The sequence below is a fragment of the Lutra lutra genome, chromosome 12 (assembly GCF_902655055.1).
Source record: "Lutra lutra chromosome 12, mLutLut1.2, whole genome shotgun sequence".
Taxonomy (NCBI): Eukaryota; Metazoa; Chordata; class Mammalia; order Carnivora; family Mustelidae; genus Lutra; species Lutra lutra.
This window is the reverse complement of record NC_062289.1, coordinates 88,041,669-88,063,894: the sequence shown is the minus strand read 5'-3', so window position 1 is coordinate 88,063,894 and position 22,226 is coordinate 88,041,669. Positions and strand designations below refer to the sequence as shown.

The 22,226-nt window shown below is 54.1% G+C and overlaps 1 protein-coding gene across 1 annotated transcript; it reads right to left on the bottom strand.

Moving 5' to 3' along the window:
* Positions 1 to 95: 95 nt before the first annotated feature.
* Positions 96 to 21,564, bottom strand: PLBD2 (phospholipase B domain containing 2). The gene is made up of 12 exons (XM_047697063.1): positions 21,219 to 21,564; positions 15,156 to 15,249; positions 12,144 to 12,302; positions 10,222 to 10,322; positions 9,788 to 10,002; positions 6,023 to 6,120; positions 3,727 to 3,887; positions 3,020 to 3,115; positions 2,689 to 2,760; positions 1,923 to 2,075; positions 1,254 to 1,416; positions 96 to 1,028 (listed from the first exon to the last, which is right to left on the bottom strand). Exons 1-12 carry the CDS (start codon positions 21,506 to 21,508, stop codon positions 861 to 863), a joined length of 1,770 nt encoding a protein of 589 aa, XP_047553019.1. The 5' UTR covers positions 21,509 to 21,564; the 3' UTR covers positions 96 to 860.
* Between the last annotated feature and the right edge of the window lie 662 nt (positions 21,565 to 22,226).

The following is a 22,226-nucleotide window of genomic DNA, read 5'->3' as shown; positions in this document are numbered from 1 at the left end:
GGATGCATGGGTGGACGGTGTAGAACCCAAACCAGGGAGGACAAAGGGCACCAGCCCAGCCTCCCCCACTATCTAAAAAAGCACAGCACACGGGCCACAGCCTCTCATTTAATGGCAGCACAGTCTGCAATTTGGTTCCTACAGCAGGGGAGCTGTGGGCACTGCCCTGAGGCCAGGGGCAGGCCCAAGCTGGGGGCAGAGGGCACGAGGCTGTGGGAGAGAGGCTGACACTCTTCTCTGCCCCGAAGGCCCCTCCAGCCTCAAGTCACCAGAAACTTTGGTTTTGTTTGTTTTCAAGTTTCTGTCCTCAGGGAAGCTGTCCAGAAGGGGAAACAAAGGGGCTGCTTCCCGAGCGAGCAGAGCAGCTGGGGCTGGGAGACGGAAGGACCGATGCCAACCAGAGGCAATGCCCAGGTCTTGGGCCAAAACCCCACAAGTCCCAGAGCTACTGGCAGGAATGACATTGGGAGGCGGGAACTGGAAAGGTCCCCTCCTGCTCCACCAGAGGCCCCAAACCCCATCTGAGGACCCCTCCCAAGCTCTCAAGAGGAGGCAGCATGAGGACAGGGCTCCAGCATAGGAGAAAGAGAGAAGGAGACAGAAGAGAGAGAGAGAGATGCAGAGAGGTGGGGGACAGGGGAGGCACTCCCTCACTGAAGGGGAGCGAACGAGTCAGTGCTGGACCTCATCAGGCCCCGCATCCTAACCAGGAGATGATCTGGAGACCAGTGAACCTGACAGACCCAGGCCCCCCAATCTGGGCACAGCAGGGGACGATGGCCATGGAGGGGGCGGGCAGGAGGTCAGGGTGGCGGCCAGTGGGTGGCCCCAGTAGCTGTCAGCAGGGCAGAGAAGGAGACTCAGTCCCACCAGACCTCGATGGGCGAGAACTTCCAGAGGTCAGGCTGGCCCATGTGCAGCAGGCCGCTGAAGGGAGAGGAGCTCCACTGGAACGGCGGCAGCTGGTCCCACGTAGGCCCACTGACTGCGACGATGTGAAAGGCCCTGGCCAGCGCCATGCTGGTCACCTGGAGGCCAGGGCAGAGGTCACTGAGCACCAGCCTGGGCTGGGCTCTGAGCTGCCCCAATCCAGAGGGCCCTGACCCCAGCCCTAACTTGGCCCCCACCCGCAGCCCCATGCCAGTCCTGCCCCCCGGTCCGCCATCTACTCTGACCCCCCGCCACCCCGTGCCCTGCAGCGATGACACCATCCCAGCCCACCCCCTGCCACCAGGCCCGGGGTGGGGCAGCACCTTTACGTCTATGCCCCCATGGGAGCGCTGGTGCAGGGCCTGGAAAGGGTAGGAGCCGTTGGCAGGGTTCAGGTCAGAGCGGGCCGAGATGGCATTCTCTGCGTTGGCCTGAGGGTTGCAGGCTTTGCACAGTGACAGGGGGTCGTGCAGGAAGTCATTGTACCTGGATGTGGGAAGGGAGGGGGCATCAGGCGTGCTGGGAAGGGGAGGCCAAGCTCCCACTGGTGGCAACCCCGGAAACAAGCCACCTGCGTTCACGTGCCCAGCTTCCCTCACTCTTCACCTCATCATTCCACGCCTGTCCTCACATCCGCCGAGGCAGCCCTTCCTCCAGAGACCCTCTGGGGCCCCCAACCCCTATCTGGGCTAGATACCCCATCCTACCTCACAGCAGTGCTGGGGGCTCAGCCCGTTCCACCCTCCGTGCCCACATCCCCGCGAGGGCTTGACGGATCTCACATCTCCCACAGTGGGGGCTCCCTGCTTTGGGCCGTTCCTCTGGCTCCAAGCACGGTGCCTAGCACCAGGGAGCCACTCAGCACCTGTAATGTGTGCTTACATCTGGCCGCCGCCCTGCGACCCCCGGGCTTGTAGTGATGCTTACACACGGGGGCCAGTGAAGTGTGCGTAAAGCTCTATGGGACTCGCGGCACACACTCCCCCACGCACCTCATGAGCCGGAGCATGGAGTCCAGGTCATGCACCAGCGACTGGTTCCGTCGGAAGATCCGGGCTCGGGGGCTCCCATCATAGGAGAACCAGTCCCCATACTGGGCCACTAGGGCCTGCATCCCGCTGGCGTTGAACACACTTTCAAAATACCTACGGGGGGAAAAGGATGGTCACTCACTGCCCCTGCCCATGCTGGCTGTGCCTGAGAAGATGGAGGGGTGGTCACACCAGAACAAGATCACTAACAACCACGACAAGACAGTGACAGTCATGTCTTCTGTGTGTGCTGGGAGGTGGCTCGCTGGGGTGACAAAGCTTAGGCTCTGTGGTCCAAGAGACATGGTTCAGATGCTGACTTCACCACTGAACAGCTGGGGAATGCGCCTTGGGAAAGTTAGGCATTTGCTAGAGGCCTCAGTTTCCTCGTCTGTGAAATGGGAACGGGGGTCATGGCGACCGTGCACTGGTTGTAAGGAGCAAATCTCTCATTGGTAGGGCACAGTGAGTGTCCGGAGGTGATGGCCATGTGGCCTGGTTACAGCAGACCCGATGGGGGAGCCACAGTGGGGACGGCACCTGAGCCCGGCCACCCCCGACCCTCCCCCCGTGGGCGCAGACCGAAGTCCCACTACTCTCTGCCAAAGAAAGGCCAAGGTGGTTTCTTCGCTCTGTGGGTTGAAAAGATCGCGCAGGGAAGAACCCCTGACCAGCATGGAGAACTGAGTAGGGGTGAGGCAGGTATGGGGCAGGGGTGGAGACATACGGTAGGTTGTAGCTGGCCCAGTAGGTCTTCTGGTAGAGTTCTGAGGTCTTATCGGCCACCACCACCATGCCCCTGGGACCAAGAAGAGAGACGGAGCAAGACTGGTGAGAAAAGTGGCACCTGTGGGCACTGCCCTGCTCAAGAACCCCCAGCGGCTCCCCATTGCCCAGAGCTAGATTAGGTCCTGGATCTTCCACCCCAGCCCAAGGCTGCGTCCCCCTCCCACCTGGCCTTCCTTAGATGTTCACCTTCCCACACACATTCCGGCGTGCATCCAGACCTCCGCCTAGGCAGCCGCGGAACCCCCTGCTTTCCTTCCCAGGCTACTCACGGGATCTGCTCCAGGATGGTGAGGACCCTGTTCCCGGGGCTGGGCCCACCGGGGACAAATGCCTTGTAGTCCACAATCATCCACTGGTTGTTGTACCTGCCACGCCGAAGGAAGGAGGAATGAACACACCTTGGGACCACTGCCCCAGCCTCCCTGAAGCCCCAGTGCTCCGCGCCACCAGCAATCAAGAGAAAGAAGTGGCACTGGGGGGGGAGGGTGTCCTGACATCTGTCACCCTGACACTGCCGCTTGACCAGGTGTCCTCGGCTCCCATCATGCTGTCTGTCTGCTCCAGAGAAGGCTACGGCTCCCTAGTGCTTATAGGAATACAGGTCAATTCTTCAGCCCGACGTTGTAAGTTCCTGCACTATCTAGTTCCAATGTCTCCGGCTCAGAGGGCCCCCACTGACCCATGCCCACTTGCTCAGACAGCTCTCCCACCTCCAGGGCCCTCAAATCCCAAGTTCACTTCCTGGCTTCCCTCTGAGGGCCTCTCCCTAGATGGAAGAGCCTGCAGGGGAGGGGCGAAGCCCCCATTTCTCTAAGTATAAAACAAGGGAGAAGACTTTAAGACACCTTCTACCTCCAGCAGGAACCATGAGAGGGCTCTGCAGAGGGTATGGGGGGTGTGTGGCCCCGGTGCCACGTCCCTTGGGCTCTGTCAGTAGGGAAGTTGGTCCATTTCTCAGTGCGGGGAGCCTACTCACGTGCCACTGTTGAACCTTTTGAAGATGTCTGCCCAGGCGTCCCCGTCCAAGGCCAAGCGGTTGGCCGCCACATTACGCAACCACTCCAGCACACAGTCCTTGGGCTGCACGTACTTCCAGAGGGCCGGGTTCCTGTTGCCGATGGTGGTCTCCAGTGTCACCTGTGGGAGGGCCGAGGTGCTGCACGGAAGGGCCCCCTCACTTAGGATGAGGGTATGCTGTCACCAAGTGGCAGTGCTGATCAGTCATGGTCCGTACATTGATTACAGTTTTTTGAAACCTCACATGCTGCTTTGGGTGCACATTCCTCACTGGTTCCCCGGCTGAGCGCCGAGGGAAATTCACAATCATGCATCCAGCTTTGCCCTGGGAAAGAGGCCCTGGGAGAGTCAATGGCGCTGCTCCTACGGACCCAGTCCCCCAACCGAGTCAATCAACTCTTTCCCCAGGGAGACAGCATCCCATTTCTACCCCCTCCTTGCAGTTTTGCGGAGAAAATCAGGCGACTCAAGGCTGTTAGCCTGGTAGACCATCACAGTCTCACCGACCTCTTCCAGCCCTCCTGGGAAAAACACAGCATGGCTACTAATGCTCCTTTTTAACTGAAAGGTAAACTGAGGCCTGAAGAAGCTAAGAGACGTGCCAAATGTCACAGCTGGTCAGTGGACAGGCCAAGATTCCATCAGCAAACTTCCAGCTCTTAAATCAATGTCTTCTCCTCTACAGCAGGATATTAGCACGCTTCCTCCTCTCTTATGCAAAGCCCCCAAACCAGCTAAAAGATAGCAAGAGCCATAAATGTGATGTTTAAAGGAAGAATCTGGAAAGCAAGCCTCTTGACAGCAATACCCAGGTGAGAACACTTTCTTCCATTCCTTTCGGCCTGTACCTCCCTTGTCCCTCAACCAGCCACTCTCTGTCTCCAGAGCCACTGCCGGGATTCAGATCAGTGTGGCCCAGAAAGCCCTGGAAGGCAGTTTCCCCTCCCAGGATGGGGGAGTTCTGAACCTGGGGCTGTACTCCGGGAGTCTGCAGACTTAGAGGGGAAAACACGACCTCTTCCTTCCCACCACTGCCAAACCGCATTCAGCATCTCCTTGCACCGTGAGCACGGGTGACCCGCCACCGTGACGTGAGTGGTACCAGAGACCGTCACCAACAGAAATCAGATGTGTTCCCACCATACGACAGGGTTGCACCCATCTCAACATATCACTTATGTGCCCCGTTCCTTGGAAATTAAGGTAGTTAGCACATCCACTCCGAGAGCTTGTGATTTAGTAAGTTCACAAAGCAGCGCGTATATAATGTTAAGAGGTTATTTATGTAATATTTCGCCAAACACCTTTTAATATCACTGGTTTCCTTTATGATCCCATATATTTTGGTGTCTGCATCTGAGAATGTTATTCTGAGAAGGGGTTCACAGCATCCCAGATTCTGCCAAAGGGGTCTGTGGCTTAGCCCCGGTGGGAGGTACATTTCCTGCCGGGACCCCTCCCAGGTCACCGGGTGAGACCTTCTCAGCTGTTCTTCCCCAGACGGTCCCCTCCTTGCCCCAGCCAGACTGTAGCGAGGGGGTCCCCTTAGCCACCACCTGGCCCTCTCACGCCTCCTTCCCCATTTCTGGGGACTAAGCCCCCCACTGCTCTCAGAAGGCAGCAAGAAAAGGAAAGAGCCCCTTGTCGCCGAACAGCAGGGAAACCGGCACCTTCTGCCTGGAGGGTGTTTTTAGGGCAATGTTTTCCCCTCCTCCGCATGTTGCAATCTTAGGACTCAATGCCCCGGCAAGGGGTGCCAGGAACAGATTTCTAAACGAGCCTGGACCCCAGCCAGGAAAACCGATAAAAACAACACATTGTAAACAGCATTTATTCAGAAAACCTGGGCGGGTTAGAGGGAGTTTGAGGAAGGCAGGAGGGGAGGCAGGATGAGAAACAGCAAGGGCACGGTGGAGGGAGGGATGGCTTATGCTAAAGACCGCCAAACAAAACAGGGTCACTGAGGTCAAGGTCAAAGATTTTGCAAAAGGGAAATTAAGTGCAATGAAGGCTGAGGAGCTCGCTCAGAATGCAGAGTCCAGGGAGAATGCCGGATCTGGCAGCCCTGACCAACAGGGGCTGGGAATCCGTTTTTAAGAATCAACCCGCCACTCCCCAGTGGTCCAAGCACCAGAGGAGAAGAGGCCCAGCGTGGGATGGTGGCGGCGGCGGGCACTGCATCTACCCACCTGCCCAGAGCTGCCCGATGATCCAAAACCCCTGGGAGAGAAAGGTCACATGGGAGGGACACTCACCAGCCCGCTGCCCATGATGTAGAAGTCGTCACAGGAGAAGAGTGTGCCAGGGTAGGACGAGAAGACCACCTTGTTGCCCGGAGCCAGGGGAGAGTTCTCTGCGGGGGGGCGGGGGGGTGGGGGAAGAGAGTGAGCCCAGCAGGGGATGGGGGTACAGGTCAGACAAACCCATCTGGGGATCCCCGCACTCCAACTGAAGAGCCAGAGGCTCCAGGTAGGAGAGTAGCTGGTCTTGGGGGAGCCTCCATCCGTTCTGATATTTTAGTAAACCACGCCATGAGCCGCTGGTGGGAAAGGGGACTGGGGAATGACAGCTTCCTGGGGTTTCCTTCCGGGGTGATGAAGGTATTCGGGAACAAGATGCGGGTGATGGGGACACACACTGGGGATATTCTAAATGCCACTGAATTGTTCGCTTTACGCCATGTGAATTTCACCTCAATTATTATTTTTTTACTACCAGAAATTTTTTTAAAAAGTAATTCAGGTTTTTGTTTGTTTGTTTTTCTCTTCTAGAATAGGCATAACTACCTAATGGGAAAGAAACTCAAGAGTCGATACCTGAAGAATAACTACAAAGGGGCACAGGGAACTGCCTGGAGGGATGGAAATGCTCTCCGTGTTTACTGAGTGGAGGTCACAGGACTGCATGTGTTTGTCCAGACCTCCCAATATATACATCCTAAAGGTGTGTGTAAACCAGCCATCAGTAAAGTTAATACGGGCCCGGGGGGTGGAGCTCAGCCCAGGATGTCATGTATCACCTATCGGAATGAAAAAACTGAAATGAACATAACACCCAGTGCTGGCAAGTTTGGGGGAAAGTTGACATGCTCATAGACTTGTGGACAAGTGTAAATTGGACCAGCCACTTTGGGGGACAATTTGGCTGTATGTATCCAGAGACTAAAATGTTTAATTATACCCATCTTTTTTTTTTTTTTTTTTTTAAAGTAGGCTCCATACCCAGCTAGGAGCCCAATGCTGGGCTTCAACTCACAACCCCAAGATCAAGGCCTGGGCTGAAATCAAGAGTTGGACGCTTAACCAGCTGAGCCACCCAGGCACCACTAATTATCCCCATCTTCATATTTTTTTCTTTTAAGATTTTATTTGAGAGAGAGAGCAAGTGGGGGAAGGAGCAGAGGGAGAGGGACAAGCAGATGCTATTCTCAGCACGGAGCCTGACATGGGGCTCCATCTTACAACCCTGAGGTCACAACTTGAGCCGAAATCAAGAATTGGATGCTTAAGCGACTGAGCCCCCCAGGCACCCCTACTTATGTCCATCTTTTAACCTAGGGTTTCCACTTGGGGGCCCACTTGTCTTGCCACAGCCCCGACCGAAAACACTAAACACCCGGACATGGCCCAAATCCTCAATCGAGAACTAGTTAAAGTTTAGTATCGGCGGTTAGAAGGTGGACTGAACATGGCAATATCCAAAATTCTCCAAGGCCAGAGGTTGAGCAAAGAGAGCAAGCTGCAAACCATCCATATGGTACGGTCTTATTTATGTTTTAAAAATAAAATCCAAAAAGCAAACTGCTTAGGGCAGCAAAACTGCTATATGGAACCGTACAAGTAGATACCCATCATTGTGCGTTTACCAAAATCTGTACAACCATACTATTCAGAGCGAACCTGAATGTCGACTGTGATTTCCACTGAGAGTGATGTACTGACATTGACAGATAATTATAACAAGCGTACCACGCCAATGCAACACATTTATAACAGGAGAAAGGAGCAGGGAGGTATACAGGAACTCTCTGTATCACCTACTTGATTTATCTATAAACCTCTAGCTTTTCTAACAAATAAAGCCTATTAACTAAAAAAAAAAAAAAAAAAAAAGGTTCATATATACACAATAGAAGTGCATTCTAAACATCCAAAGTCTAGATAGATCCAAACCAAAGTGGCAGCAAGTATACCCTTAGGAAGGATCTAGAATTTGGAAGAAGTGTATCACAAGAGATATATTTCTTTATCTGCATTGCTGGAACGTGCATCAGCAAGAATGTATTCACATATTACTAGCATAATAAAAATCAACGAAAACAAATGGGAAAATAAGGAACATTTCATTTAGAAGAAAAACAGAACCAGATATTCACAGAAATTATCTCCTGTGAGTTACAGGGTGTTCAAGTGATTCTGATTGTATATGAATGTTTTAGTGTATTTTCCAATTTCCTATACCCTATGTGTATGAGTTATGTAGCTTTTCGTTTCTTTGTTTAATTAATCTCTACTCCCAACACGGGGCTCAAACTCACAACCCCGAGATCCAAGAGTTGCATGCTCTGCGGACTGAGCCAGCCAGGCGCCCCCTCACATAGGTTCTCGTCGGAAGAGACTACAACGTTCATGGATCTAGAGCAATGAACCGGACAGATCTGTGGCTACAAACAACAACATGAATAAAGTTCACAGCCACTGCGCTAGACAACAGAAGTCACACACAAGCGAGCCCGTGCACGTAACATGCAAAGTCAGGCACGCCGCATCTACGCTGTAAGAAGGCAGATGGAGATTACGCTGGGGTGGGGATACGTGCCTGGAAAGGGCCGGGAGAGCAGCTGCAGGGGGGCTGGGAACGTTCTGTTTCTCAGTCTGGGTGCACACACAGGCAGCAACACTCGCAGCCGTACTCGTGTGATGCGCATGCTTCTCTGTGTACGTGTCAACGCAGAAATCTACTTAAGTCAATGGACATGAGGTTGTTTCCCAACCATTACTGTAGTTGACATCCTTGTACACCATCGCTGTGCAGAAGGCAAAATGGCTCCCTAGGGACAGAGCTGAGCCAAGAACTGCTAGACCACGGGAGTGACAGATTTTGAATTTTATCAGATACCGGCGAGGTTCTTCTCCAAGTGACGGCGCTAACCGGTACGGCCATCATTAGCAGAGGGACTCGCCACCTCCTGGCAGCACTGGATTTAATTTTAAGTTTCGCCAAGAAGGAGGTACTGCACACATCTGGCAGTGGCTACCTCTGGGGTGGACACTGGGGCCCGGGATTGCAGGAGATCGCCACGCTGGGGTACTCGGACCTTAGCTGCGAAGTTTTCACATTTGACAGGAAGGGTGTATTCATGTCTTCATGCATTGTAGCTTAGCGTTTGCCCTAAGTGTCTGCTGCAAGTCTTCCCAAGCTTGCGTCCCTACTGTCTGCCGTGGGACCCTGTGACTCCTCACATCAGATGCTGGGCTCTGTTTTCCCCTCCTCTCAAATCAGAGCTGGCCACTTGCCTTGCTTTGAGCAGCAGGGGGTTGTGTCCATTTCAATCAGCCTTCAAGAGGCCTTCCACACGGCCCCGCTCAGATGTCACCTGAATAAGCCTGAGCTCACCCAGCTGCCCCCGCACCCAGCAGACAGCCACCCCCAGACACACGGAGGAGGCCAGCCTCAGTCGCCGACTGCAGAACCATCAGTCACTCAGCCAAGATCAGCTGGGCCTAGCCTAGCATAACAAAACCATCCGGCTGACCCACAGACACGTTGAGCAAAAATTAATGTGTTTTAAGCTTTTGTTGTTTTAAATTTGGGGTGACTTATTACACAGCAGCAGGTAACTGATACGCCTCATGAAAAGGAACTAAAAAGAAACCAAGATGTCAACAATAAGGCAGACGCCTAGAATGGTTTCACAGTGTGCACAGGGCCAAGCCCCACAGCTCCCAGCAACCCCCACCCCCTGCACTGTGTGCCCCACACGCACGCTCACACACACGGACATACCCACGTCCACCCACCTAGGGGGTCTTCCCGGAACTGGAACCAGTACTTCTTGATGATGCGCAGCATGTTCTGGTAGGAGCTCCAGGTGTTGTGGGCAATCAGGAGGTCCGTCTGGCCGGGCAGCAGCTTGATGAGGGCAGAGCAAGAGCCAGAGCCCATAACGTGCTTGGTCTTGGTCTTATTCAGGGCAGGCTCCAAGTCTCCCAGGTCCCCTGCAAGCTGCAACAAACTGAGGAGGGCAGGATGCTAGAAGGTTACCACGCCGGTCTGCCGGCGGCCTGTTTCTGTACCCCCTTCACAGAGGAGGAAGGTGAGGCTCCGGAAGGCTAGATGAGCGGTCCAAGGCTGGGCCAGGAGGAGGCAGAACCCATACGGGAACCCAGGTCTGTCTGAGAATAAGGTGCATGGCCCTCTCCCCTACCCTGTCCGCTCCGGGAGTGGCACTTACAGGAACCCCAAGGGTTTGATGGTAAACCTCCCAGTTGGAAAGGTCATACGGCCTTCATAGCTGTCCTCGAGGCCTTTCAGCTGCAGGAGGGTCAGCCGCACCTAGGGGGAGGGGCACAGGCGGGGTGAGGCCTCTCCCCCTATGGCTCACGCCTTCTCTTACAATGTGAGGGGCCCCGGTGCATCCTCCAGGATCTAGACAGCCCTGACCCCCCCTCACCCAGCCCTCCGTGCTAAGCACTCTCTTGCCATCGCTTAGCTAACTAGATGTTTCTGCCCTCTGCCAACCTAAATTACCCCCACTTAAGAGCCCAGCTGAAAGCCCCCTCCTCCAAAAAACCTCCCAGCCGACCGTGACCCACTGTCAACTGTTCCTTATTCTGAGCCCAGCTCCTGGCTGCGCTGCCACTCCAGGCATATGTCTCACTAGCTGACTCGTCTCCATTGTCATCGTCACTATTCTCTAGTTAGGGAGATTGTCACGGGGTCCCCGAGCGGCTGTGGTCGGCTCTGGATACACGCCAGACACTTTGTTAGCATCTGTAACAGGGATGGACGGACGGACAAAGGGGTAAGATACGTGGACAGACAGTCACACAGCACTGAGAGATGGATGCGTGGCTGCTAAGTTAGGTAGAACGGAGGCAAGGACAGAGAAGCAATCGTCCAGGTGGAGGGCAGGGTGGACAGAATGACAGCTGTCCAGTCGGGTGCAGAGCCTGGATGTGCGGACAGGACAAGACAGATCCATTCCTTCATCTATAAATATTCAACCAATCTTTACATGTAAAGCACCTACTATGTGCTGGCCCTCGTGCTAGGCGCCTCAGATCCTGTGGTGAACAAAGAAGTACTGATCCCTGCCTTGTCCTCACAGGGCTCGGGTCTCGCTGAAGACAAGACTCTGAGTCCCTCACTACAGCGCCACAGGTATGTGTGGGGATGGGACAGAGGTTGTGGGGGAGGACGTGCTCTGGGCAGAAGGGGCAGCACAGCCCCGAGGCAAGAGGAAACACATCTTGTTCAAGGAACCAGGAGGTCAGGAAGGCTGGACCACAGAGCAGGAGGTCAGCAGGAGATGAGCCTAGGGATGGAGAGGGTGCAAAAGGGGCGCGGGCATCATCCCCAGGGAACCAGACGGCCCCCAGTGGGGAGAGCGAGCGGCTGTGGTGGAGCTACAGATGGACAGACAGACTGACACCAGGAGGTGCTCTGATCGCCAGGAGGTAGGTGGGGAATGAAGGAGACAAGGTGGGTATCAGACAGACAACTGGGCAAGTGAATGGGAAGAAGTGTAGGCAGGGAATGGACAGACGGGTAGACAGTGGGCGGGAAGCTGGACAGGCAACCAAAGGGGGTATGTCAATGGCTGGGGCGGTGGCTGGTGAGAGAACAGAGCTGGCCTACGATGGGCAGAGGGTGGCAGATGGGTGAGAGGAAGAGAGAGGAAGATGGATAAGCCTGTGGGTGGTGTGTGTGCTGACACATGAGCCCCGTGGATGGCTGGGTGTGAAGGAAGGGTGGACAGGGAGGGAGGGGGGAATGAATGGAAGACTGATGGTTGGATGGGTGGGTGGGTGGGAGGGAGAGAGGGAAGGATGGAGGGAAAGGGAAGACAGAAGGTAGGGAGGGAAGTATGGCAGAAGGGAAGACTGAATGGACAGATGGATGAATGGATGACTGTGAGGGAGGGACAGAGGGAGAAAGAAGAAGGAAGGGAGGGAAGACTGGATGGATGGACAGACAAATGGAGGGAGGACTGATGGATGGATGGCTAGATGGCTGAAGAGAGGGGAAAGGAAGGAGGGGGAAAGGGCTGGTGAAGAGGGGCACGAGACAGGCAGCCGGCCAGCAGGGCCAGTAGCAGCCACAGCCATGGCAGGTGCCGAGAGCAGACCCCCGGCACGTGGAGGCCGCACCCACCTGATGCCAGTAAGCAGACCCCTGGTTCAGCTCCATCTCCTCCTGCATCCACTCCAGGTTGGTCTCCAGGAAGCTCTTGAGCCTCTCGCAGTAACCAACTTCATACTCGAAGGGGCCACAGTAATTCACCACCGTGTTCATCCAGTGCATATAGATGAGCTGTGGGGCAGGCAAGGTGGGCGAGGGCAGGTGCAGGGGGGCCGGGCTGCCAGCCTTGCCAAGGACCCCGCTGATTCCCCACTTGGGCTCAGACTCCTCAACCTCAGCCAGGCCTCTGAGAACCACAGTGCCCTGGTGAGGCCTTTGCTCATGCGGGTTCTCTTCCCCCAGGGGCCCCTCTCAACCATCCCACTCTTGTCCCATCAGGGCCCAAAGCTTCTGGATGTCCCCCTCTCTTGAGAGACTTTAGTATTCCAAGTCTGTTCTAGACCAGGCCTCCTCGGCTACCGGAGACCCCCAAGCTACAGATGTATTTGGTCAGTCAACGAAGTACGACTTTCGCACCCCTACCACGTCCTGTCCTAAGCCCCGAGGACATGGCAGGGAACTCACAACGGACACGTGTGCAAGCGAATGCCAGACTGGTTCACTCTCAAGAGGCCTGATGTCACGTGAACAAGCCTGGGCTGGCCTGCTGGCAGGTTCAAGACCATGTCGGCCCTGTCGGCCCCATCACTCCCGTCACCCTGGCTGATAGAGAGCCAACCCCCAGACGCATGAAGGAGACCATTCTAAGCCACTCAGCTGCCCCCCCTGCCCCGAACGGCCAGCTGACTGCAGAAGCACGGGTGAGCCCAGCTGAGGTCAGCCAGGCCCAGCCCGGAATTCCAAATCCACCCAGCTGGCATTCCAGCAGGGGGAGGGACGTCCCCTATATTGTGGCACTACAGGAAAGGGGTCCATGCCCGGAGTTCACAGGAATGGCACTCTGTATGAACAGACCCATGCCAACCTCACGGCAACTCTGGAAGGAAAGTGCTATCCCCACCATCCCCGCTTTATAGCTGAAGACATCGAGGCACGGGCAGGTGACTAACTTACCCAAGGTCCTCCAGACAATGAATCAGAGTCAAGATCTGAACCCTGGAAATGTGTGGATTTGTAATTTCCCAAAGCACAGACCTCACGGGGCCAAGGCTGGCGGGTTAACTTCCAGCCACACCCCTCACCACACTGGAAATATTCCCAAGACACACAGGCCAGTGAGGGGATGGTGGCAGCACCCGGTACCTCAAGACTGATTGCTTAGGGACCCCCCTGCTCCACTGCCAACTCCCCGAAACACATCCAAATTCTCCTCTGCCCTCGAGGCCTCAAAGAGATGCCACCTCCTCCGTGCAGCTTTCCAGTACTTCCAGAAGCATTTCCCAATTGCCTGTCCTCTATCAGGCTCTGGCCTGAGTACAGGGGTCACAGCTGGGGACAGGACACGATCACCATAAATGAGAAGCTCCCAGGCCAGTGGGGCTGCGGGGGGGTAGGGGGCGGCTGAGCAAAACGCCTAGAAACAGAGACTCTGGTCAGACAGAGCTGGGCTTGAATGCTGGCCCCTCGGCTCACTGGCTGTGTGACCCTGCATAAGTAATTTCAGCTCTCTGGGCCTCACTGGGCTGGTCACGCCTCTCTCGGTAGGTCGGGGAGGCCAGTGTGAGGGCTGAGGGAGAGAACATGGGCCGGGCTCCTGGTACGTATGTCCCGGATTTATCACAGGAGAGCCCCTGGGGCCTTGCTTCAGTTCCTGGCAGGCTAGGGGCCCCTCGAGAGACGGACTCCTGCCTCATTCACTACACCCCAAGCAGCACCCGCCAGGCCCACCGTCTGAGTAGCTCCCCAGAAATGAAGGTCCCAAGTGGACATCCAGGTCCCTGCCGGCTGTCAGAATGAGAAGTGTAAGTTTCACCACAGGGTGTCCCCTGTGCGCAGTCATCTGTCACCAGCTCTTTCCCGCTCAGCCGCCAGCCTGTGGGAGGCGTCTGTATTGCTGATTCCTTCCCAAAGCTCCATCACATGGTGCTCGGTGGCCCTAGGGCACGTGCAGGCTCAAGGCCACCACTGCCAAATGACCTTTCCAAGTGGTAGTCACACCTCCACCCACACTGCGGGGGACTGGCTGTCACTGTGACGTCTCACCCACTTCTGATACGGGCCACCTTCTGAAATCGGGGCTCGCTCTTTTCTAAGGCCCCAGATGGAGTAGAGCAGAACGGTATGTTGCCTGAGGATTCAGCACACGTGGTAAAACCAGTTTAACGAAAGTAAGAGAGTGGAAATAATCCAAGAGTCTGCCCACGGATGCATGGATAAATGACATGTGGTCCACCATACGAGACAGTATTACTGGGCCACAAAAAAAAAGGACTGACAAGGTCCAGAACGGGGATGAAGCTGGAAAACTCGATGTTGAGGAAAAGAAGCCAGATACACAAGACCACCCACTCACATGAAATGTCAAGAATCAGCAAACCCGTGGAGACGGAAGGTAGGTTAATGGTTGCCAGGGGCTGGGTGAGGGAGAGAGGGGAGGTACGGGTATGGGGTTTCTTTCTAGGGCGGTGAGAACGTTCTGGAATTGGGTATTGGAGATGGTTGGGCAACCCTGTGAATACACTAAAAACCACTGAATTGTGCATTTTCAAATAGTGAGTTTTATGGCATGTGAATTATATCTCAATATAAATGAATGAATGAATGAACGGACATTTAGGGGGATGGTGCCTCTGGGGGCAGGGGTTGGGAAGGGGGGCTCAGAGGGATGAGTAACATTGCACGTTTCAGTCCGTATGTTTGTTTCACTACTGGGCTTCATGATTTCATATGCATCAAACAGTACCTAGCCTAAGTTTTTAGGGAATGCACGTGAGCTCTTGTTGCCCAACGACATGGAGGGTGGGAACAGCCCCCCCACCCCACCCCACCACACACACCTCATCTCAGGACCCTTCCAAGCTTCTGGGGGTGCGCACCAGGTGGGGTGGGAGGCGGGAGCCTCAGGCTCCCCCATTGGGCCCTTACCTCCTCAGACACGGCGGCCTCCACCACGCCCGCGGCGTAGGCCTGCAGGCTGTCATTGTAGCGGCCGTTCGTGCGCAGCTCCAGAAAGGCCCACCTAGACAGAGAGGGGAGCGGACACCGGTCAGCCCGGGGGGCACGCGCGCAGCCAGCCCTAGGCTGGGCACACGGCCATCTCCGGTGTTAAACCATAAAAGACGCAGTGAGGAAGGGCCATTTACGTGAATGGCCATCTGTCTGTCTTTGTGCACATGTCAGGGGAAATCTCTCAAAGGGGCGATGCTTTGTCAAAGGGCACAGGTATTTCTAACTTCATAAGCACTGACAAACAGCCGCCAGCCCAGAGCTGTTCTAATCCACGTCCCAGCCCCCACCATCACACCAGTCAGGGTCAACCGAGGGCCTCCTCTGGGCCAGATGGCATTCTAGCCACTTCTTGTCCACGGACTCACTCAATCCTCGCAACAACCTCATGATCCTACCAGGCAGGCACTGCTGTTCCCCGCAGCACAGACGAGGAGGAGATGAAGGCACAGGGCTTCGCAACCGAGGAAGCCCACGCTGCTGCCCTCCTCCCGTCCGGGCCCTCTGCCTTGTGGCCTTGCGGTCCCTTCTACCCACGGCCAAGTCCTTCCCCGCCCCACCGATCTGGGCTCGGTCATCCGGCTTGCTTTCCAATGGAGGGCAATGCCTGTGTGCCAGGTAGAAGACTAGCCTTTGAGAAGCCTCCTTTGTTTCTGCTTGCCCTGCTATGCCTCTGCCACCTCCGGGAGAACACGCCCCGGCCAGCCCGCTGCTCTCAGGGACATGAGAGAAACACGGAGCAGACCCACGGCATGAAGCAGAGCTGCCCTGGTGCCCCCCGGATCCTTTAATAACCCTTGGTTATTTGCGAAGCCAGCAGGTTTGGCGGGTGGTTCGTTCCAAGGCACTGGTGCCCGACATGAGCTGATACATTTGCCGAAGCTTATAGAGCTGGCAAAGGGCAGGGCCGGGGTTCAATTCCAGGCTCCTGCTCCTTCTGGGAAGCAGCACTTTCCAAACTCAGACGTGTAGCCGTGTCACCTGAAGACCTGATTCGGAAGCAGACTCGGATCGGGATCTGGGGCAGGGCCCAAGACCCTGGATTTCTAACTAGCAGCCAGGTGAGGCCAACACTACCAGCCCACTCCCACGCTAGGCTGTGGGCTATCCCGCCACAACGTACCCGCTCCTGTCTGCCCACCCCCTTGCTTGAAATGATTCCTACCGATTTTTCTCATCTTTGCCAAGGCAACAGTGGAAAAACGCAAACGCAATCGTGTTGTTTTAATTATAATCCTTTAATTACTTCAATTACACTTGTTTTAATTTTTAAAATTTAATTAATTAATTTTGAAAGTAGGCTCCACACCCAGCGCGGACCTTGAACTCACAACCCTGACATTAAGACCTGGGCTGAGATCAAGAGTCAGACTCTTGTCTGACTGAGCTACCCAGGCGCCCCTACACTTGCTTTTGAATTTTTATAGGTCATTTATAGTTCTTTGGTTCAAGTGCCTGAGTCACTTTTCTCCATTGTGTTTATCTTTTCTTATTGATTTGTGAAGTTCTCTATGTATACATTAGCCCTTTGCTTGTCACTAATATTGAAAATATGTTTGTGTTTTAATTGATTTAATTGATTTTTCTGCTTTTGCTTTTACCCTATAGAGGTTTGGGGGGGGTTTTGTGCGGCCAAACCTATCCATCCTTTCCTTTATGGTTCCGGATTTCATTCTTGCTCCTAGGACACAAAACTATTCGCCCAAGTGGCTTCTGTAACTAGGGACAAACATTTGTTAAGGCAATTTCCACGAAGAAAACCAGGGGCACCAAGAAGAGTCTCCAAACCAAAGCAGAGCCAGGATCTGCCAAGAGCTCCAGGGCGAGAAGGGCTGTGGCCTGGGGAGGACTCTGGAGAGGAAAAGACGATCAAAACACGCTCACCTGATACTTTCGTCAAGCAAGCCATTTTGAGAGCCTACCGGGTGCCAGACATGGAGGGCAGGGCGCGCCAGAGTGAATGGCATTCAGGCCTGGCCTTCCCAAGGCTAATGCAGGGGTGATGGGTGGCTGAGGGGAGGGGGGCTGGCATGTAAGCAGGTAATGACATAGCAGGGCAACTGCTGTGATGAGAAAGAGGTACCATGTGCTGACAAGATGTCAGAGACAACATTAAAAAAAGAAGAAAAAAGAATCAGAGAAGGATAAATGGTAGACTCAGGACAACACTGTGTATGACAGCATTTTACGCAAGCATGCATGCATACCTGTGCTTACACATACGTATGCACATTTAGGCCTATTTATGCACAGAAAGTTCTGGAAGAAAGAGCTAACAGTGGTTATATATGGGAGGACTTACCTCATGCATCCTGTCTCACTTTTCTAAACTGCTGGGATTTTTTTTTTTAACCATGAAAGGTTAATTATTTGTCTAACAATCACCACCCACCCCCGTATCTCCTTGTGCACTGCCTTGTTCCAGAGGGCAACTGGGGGGGATTCCATTTAGATGGGTTTTAGTCACTTTGCCCGAGTCCTCAGAAAACCTAGATAGATGGGTTTCCCCCATCTTTCCAGAATACTTTGAGTGGGGGACGTTCCCATATAAGAGGTTTTGTTCAAGCCACCAGACTTTAGTGCCAGAGCCCGAGGCTGATCTCTGAGGATCCCTCCGTTGCCTCGGCCCGAAGCCTAATCAAATGATTCCTCGCCACCTCACCCCCCCCATTACCCCCACAACTCTGCAGGGTTCTCACCATCCCCACCACAGAGATGAGGCAGGCAAAGATAGGAACCTAGATCGGTCTGAGAGTAAAACTAAAACTCTGCTCTATACTATACTTCCTGGCCCTTCCAGCCTCGACCTCCCCATCTGTAAAACAGGGAGGCTCGAACTTGGGCAACGGCCTCTAGAGTCCCTCACTGCTGTGCCAACTGAAAACTTTGCAAAACTCCCCATCCCCGGTCAAAAGAAAACCACTGACGAGTGTTTCTAAAGTTAAATGTACCCATTAGACTGTTCTCTATGAAAGAACATGTCCTTTCTGCTCATTTGATTCTAAAATAGCTGATCTTTTAGGAGAGAAAATTTAACAGAGGTCAATAAATGCAGTTCTGTTTTGTTTTTAATGCACTCACTCAAAAAAAATAAGAAGCTGGCAGCACTGATCTCTTTCTCCAATCTTTTTTTTTTTTCTGGAGAGTCTATAGGCCACACTGTGATTTTGTCACGGGGGCCTAATGCCTGATGACTCCGCTAAAGAGGCCACATTTGAGGAAAACCAGACCACTGCTGTGTGCTGAGCAGGGCGTCACACACCTCCCCCAGTCCCCACACCCTGCTTCGAGGGACAGTGCACCGTGGACACCCTCGCCTACCTTAATCTGTGGCTACCATTCCTCCTCACTCTTGACGGCATATGTTCACCTTTTCTGACTTCCAAGAACAGCCGGATGGTATCTACCAACTTTACTGGACTGGGCTGCTGCTCCTTAGCTGGTGGATTTAAGCGGGTTCCCTGCTTCTTAATAGGGTAATTCCTTCTTATTGGCACTCATTTCCTGCCTCAGCTCCACGGTGACTCGAGATTTGTGTCAACCGGCTGGCTGGGGAGTCAGGCAGGGCTGAAGGGGTCCAGCCTCCCCAGATCAAGGCTGGAACCAAACACCGCAGGCCCTGCCTCCTGGGGCACCTCTGATGGCCAAGCACCAAATCCTCAATGTTTCAGGCTTCATGGGGAGTGCTGGTCCAAGGTTAGATACAGCACAAATGAAAGAGGACAGACCATGGGGGAAAAGAGGACATGGAATTTATCCTGACAATCCTAGGATCCCCCGTGGCAAATTCTGGGGGACAGGAAGAGGAAAGATCCCAAATCCAGGTAAACAGAAGAGTCAAATCCCTGGCCTTCATCCTTTGAAAAATAAGACAGTCACCCACAGTTCAGAGGTTCTGCTAATTGGGGGCCAGGAAACCTCAGATGTCTTTCTTTCGTCTTATCCCTAAGTTCTAAGAGCTCGATCTTAAGGGTCTCAGTTTCCCTGCTTCCAATATGAAAGCTTCTTTTTTTTTCTTTAATATTTTATTTATTTGGGAGAGAGTGAGAGAGCGAGCATGAGCAGAGGGGAGGGCCGGAGGGAGATGCAGACTCCCCACTGAGCAGGGAGCCCGATGTGACACTTGATCCCAGGACTCTGGGATCATGACCTGAGCTGAAGGCAGACGCTTAACCCACTGAGCCACCCCAAAATAGGGGTTTCTAATACAGTTCTCTCTACAGCACAGCCCCCAGGGCTAAAGGGCAGAAAGGATGCTGGAAACAGAATGTGAGGGCGAGAAGTGTGGAAGAGACCTGGGCTCTCGCCTCAGGCCTCAGTGTCCCTAACTATAAAATGGGGGGCAGAGGACACCTGCTCCTTTCTCTTTCACTCATTCCTTCCTCCAGTAAACAAACACAGGTGCTTTTGATCCCACTGAATTTCCCTTCAAGCCTCACTTTTAGGAGAGGAAACAGGTTCAGAGAGGCAAAGTGATTTGTCCAAGGTCACACAGCAAGGCAGCTAGGCCACAAAGAGCTCTCCATCCAGCATAGTCATCAAGGAAGCCCTCTTTCCACTTCTGTTTTCCATAATTCAGAGCAACACAGCCCCATAGGCGACTCCAGTAGGACAAGGCCCCCTCCCCAAGTTGGACCTCACCTCTGTGCCTCCTTCCTAGCTAGCGTGGAAGCAGAGATTTGTCATGCCCTCTTGGCTTTGCTATGCAGGGCCAAAAACACGTGTGAGTCAGCAGAGAATGGGTCACCAGATTTCAGAGCCACAGAGCCACAGAGCTCTAGCTCCCCCCACAGATAGTAACTAGCAGACTCTGGCCTCCTCTTCCCAGGAGCCTTCCCAGATTAGCCCCACCCAGCTCCTATCTGCCGCAAATCCCTTCTTCATAATCTTCCCTCTGTCTATCTGATACTCTCCTCAGTGCCACAAAGCATCAAAATGGGGATGTCCTCAGTGTCCTGTATTTCTCCAACACCTGCAGGAATTAATGCATGCCAGCAAAATGGATGGGTGGAAGAGGGGGAACTTAGGGTACACTAAAATCCCCAGCATAGCCTTAATCCAGGGCCTGAGCCCTACTGGCAAGGCTTTAAGGTGGATTTTTCCCACTACCACTGACTCAGGTTACCCTTTCTGGCACTCTCCGTCTCCCCTTCTGAATGAAGACCCATCTTGCTCAGCTCTGTGTCCCCAAGGCCAAGTACATCAGGTGAGTGAATGAATGAATGGGCACAGGCCTTGGTACAGGGCCTGAGAAGGGTACCACCCAACCTCCCTGCCAGAGCATATCCTCAAAATGTGAGCCACAGACAAGGAAATGGGAGCCCACACAGGCAGCGGGGGGTTAGAACAACAGCTAATCATGACTACCAAGGACGGAGCACTTGGCTGGTACTAACTATCTCAGAAAGCAACTTTCCCCTGCACCAGGAGGGAGGAGAGAAAGAAGGAGCAGAGCCCCAGCAAAAATACTATCTGAGTCTACATAAATTTAAAGATCCTGGGTTTTCATACTGGCCTAGAATCCAGGCTCAGTCTTGCTGCCCTCGTTCTGGAACAGAGGCAAGAGGAAGGCACCCACGGGGTAAGCCACCGTCAAGGAAGTGAGAGTTTCTCCCTTGAAGAGCTATCACAAGCCTTCTGGCCCAGAGGCGGGGTGGGGATGGCGTGGGTGGGGGGGCGGTGCTCCGCGGACCTGATCCAGATGGAGGCACTGGGGCCTGGGTGGCAGGGATCTAGTCTCTAGTGTAACGGAGGTACTGTCACCCTTAGCTGAAGGCGAGGGACCGATCCCCACGAGCTGAGGGATACTGCATTAGCCCCGACCCAACCAGGGACCGGGTCCAGGTGACTGTGCTGGAGCCTAAGAGGCGGGGAAACTGACCCCCAGGGAGCCAGGAGCACTGCCCTAGGGGCAGGCGAGGCCCCGCGCCCGTGCAACCCCCTCCCCCAGCTGGTCCCGCGCGAGGTCAGGCCAACCCTTACCCGGTCTCGCGGATGGCGTTGGTGAGGTTAGCCCAGGCCACGGCATCCGGGTGGCGGCCATCCACCAGTCGGAGCTGGCCGGTCTCGGCGTCCAGGAGCACCGAGCGGCTGCGGGAGTCGGGAGGGACCGGCCCCGTGGGCCCCCACTGGCGTCCCGAGATCGGGATCGCGCCCGTCAGGCCGCTCAGGAACAGCCCGACCAGCAGGGCCAGCACCAGGGCCAGCGCCAGTGCCCGCGTCAGCGCCCGGGCCAGCCGGCCTCCGGCGGAGCCGTACATCGGGGCCACCATGACGGCGCGGAGCGGGGCGCCGCAGCCCGGCTCACGTGACTTGACTCCGCTGTGGAGGGCGGGGCTAGAGCTGACCGGAGAGAGGGCGAGGAGAGGCGGAGGGCGGGGCTTGAAGGAGCCCTTCCGGGGTGGGCGGGGCCTATCTTAAAGGGCCCCCGACGCCTCCGTCAGGCTCCGCAAACTCTGCTTAACAGGATTTACCCCCAGCTGTTTATTTTTCAAATTGTCAAATTTTGAGAAAAATTGCAACCGTGGTAAATACCCGTGTGCCTTCCATCAATTGCTAATAATTTGCTACATTTACTTAATTGCTCCAGGATCCACTCTTCACACCATACACAAATAGAAACTCCTGAATGATGGGCATCTAAATGTAAAAACGGAACTGCATATATAGAAGAAAATACGGGAGAATTCCTCCACAACTTGTATGTGAAAAAAGTCCTCTAACTATGACTTAAAATTCAGATGTAATAAAAGATTTATACAATTGACTATATAAAGTGTTCTGTAACTTACATGCGGAAAACACCATAAGCAAAGTCAAAATATAACTGACAAACCGGAAGAAAATATTAACAACATATATCATAGATAAAAGGCTAATATCATTAATATATGAAGAATTCCTTAAATCTGAGGGGGGATGTGAAAACCAGATAGAAAAATGGACAAAAAATATGAACAGACAATTCATGAAAAAATGATCGAAAAATGA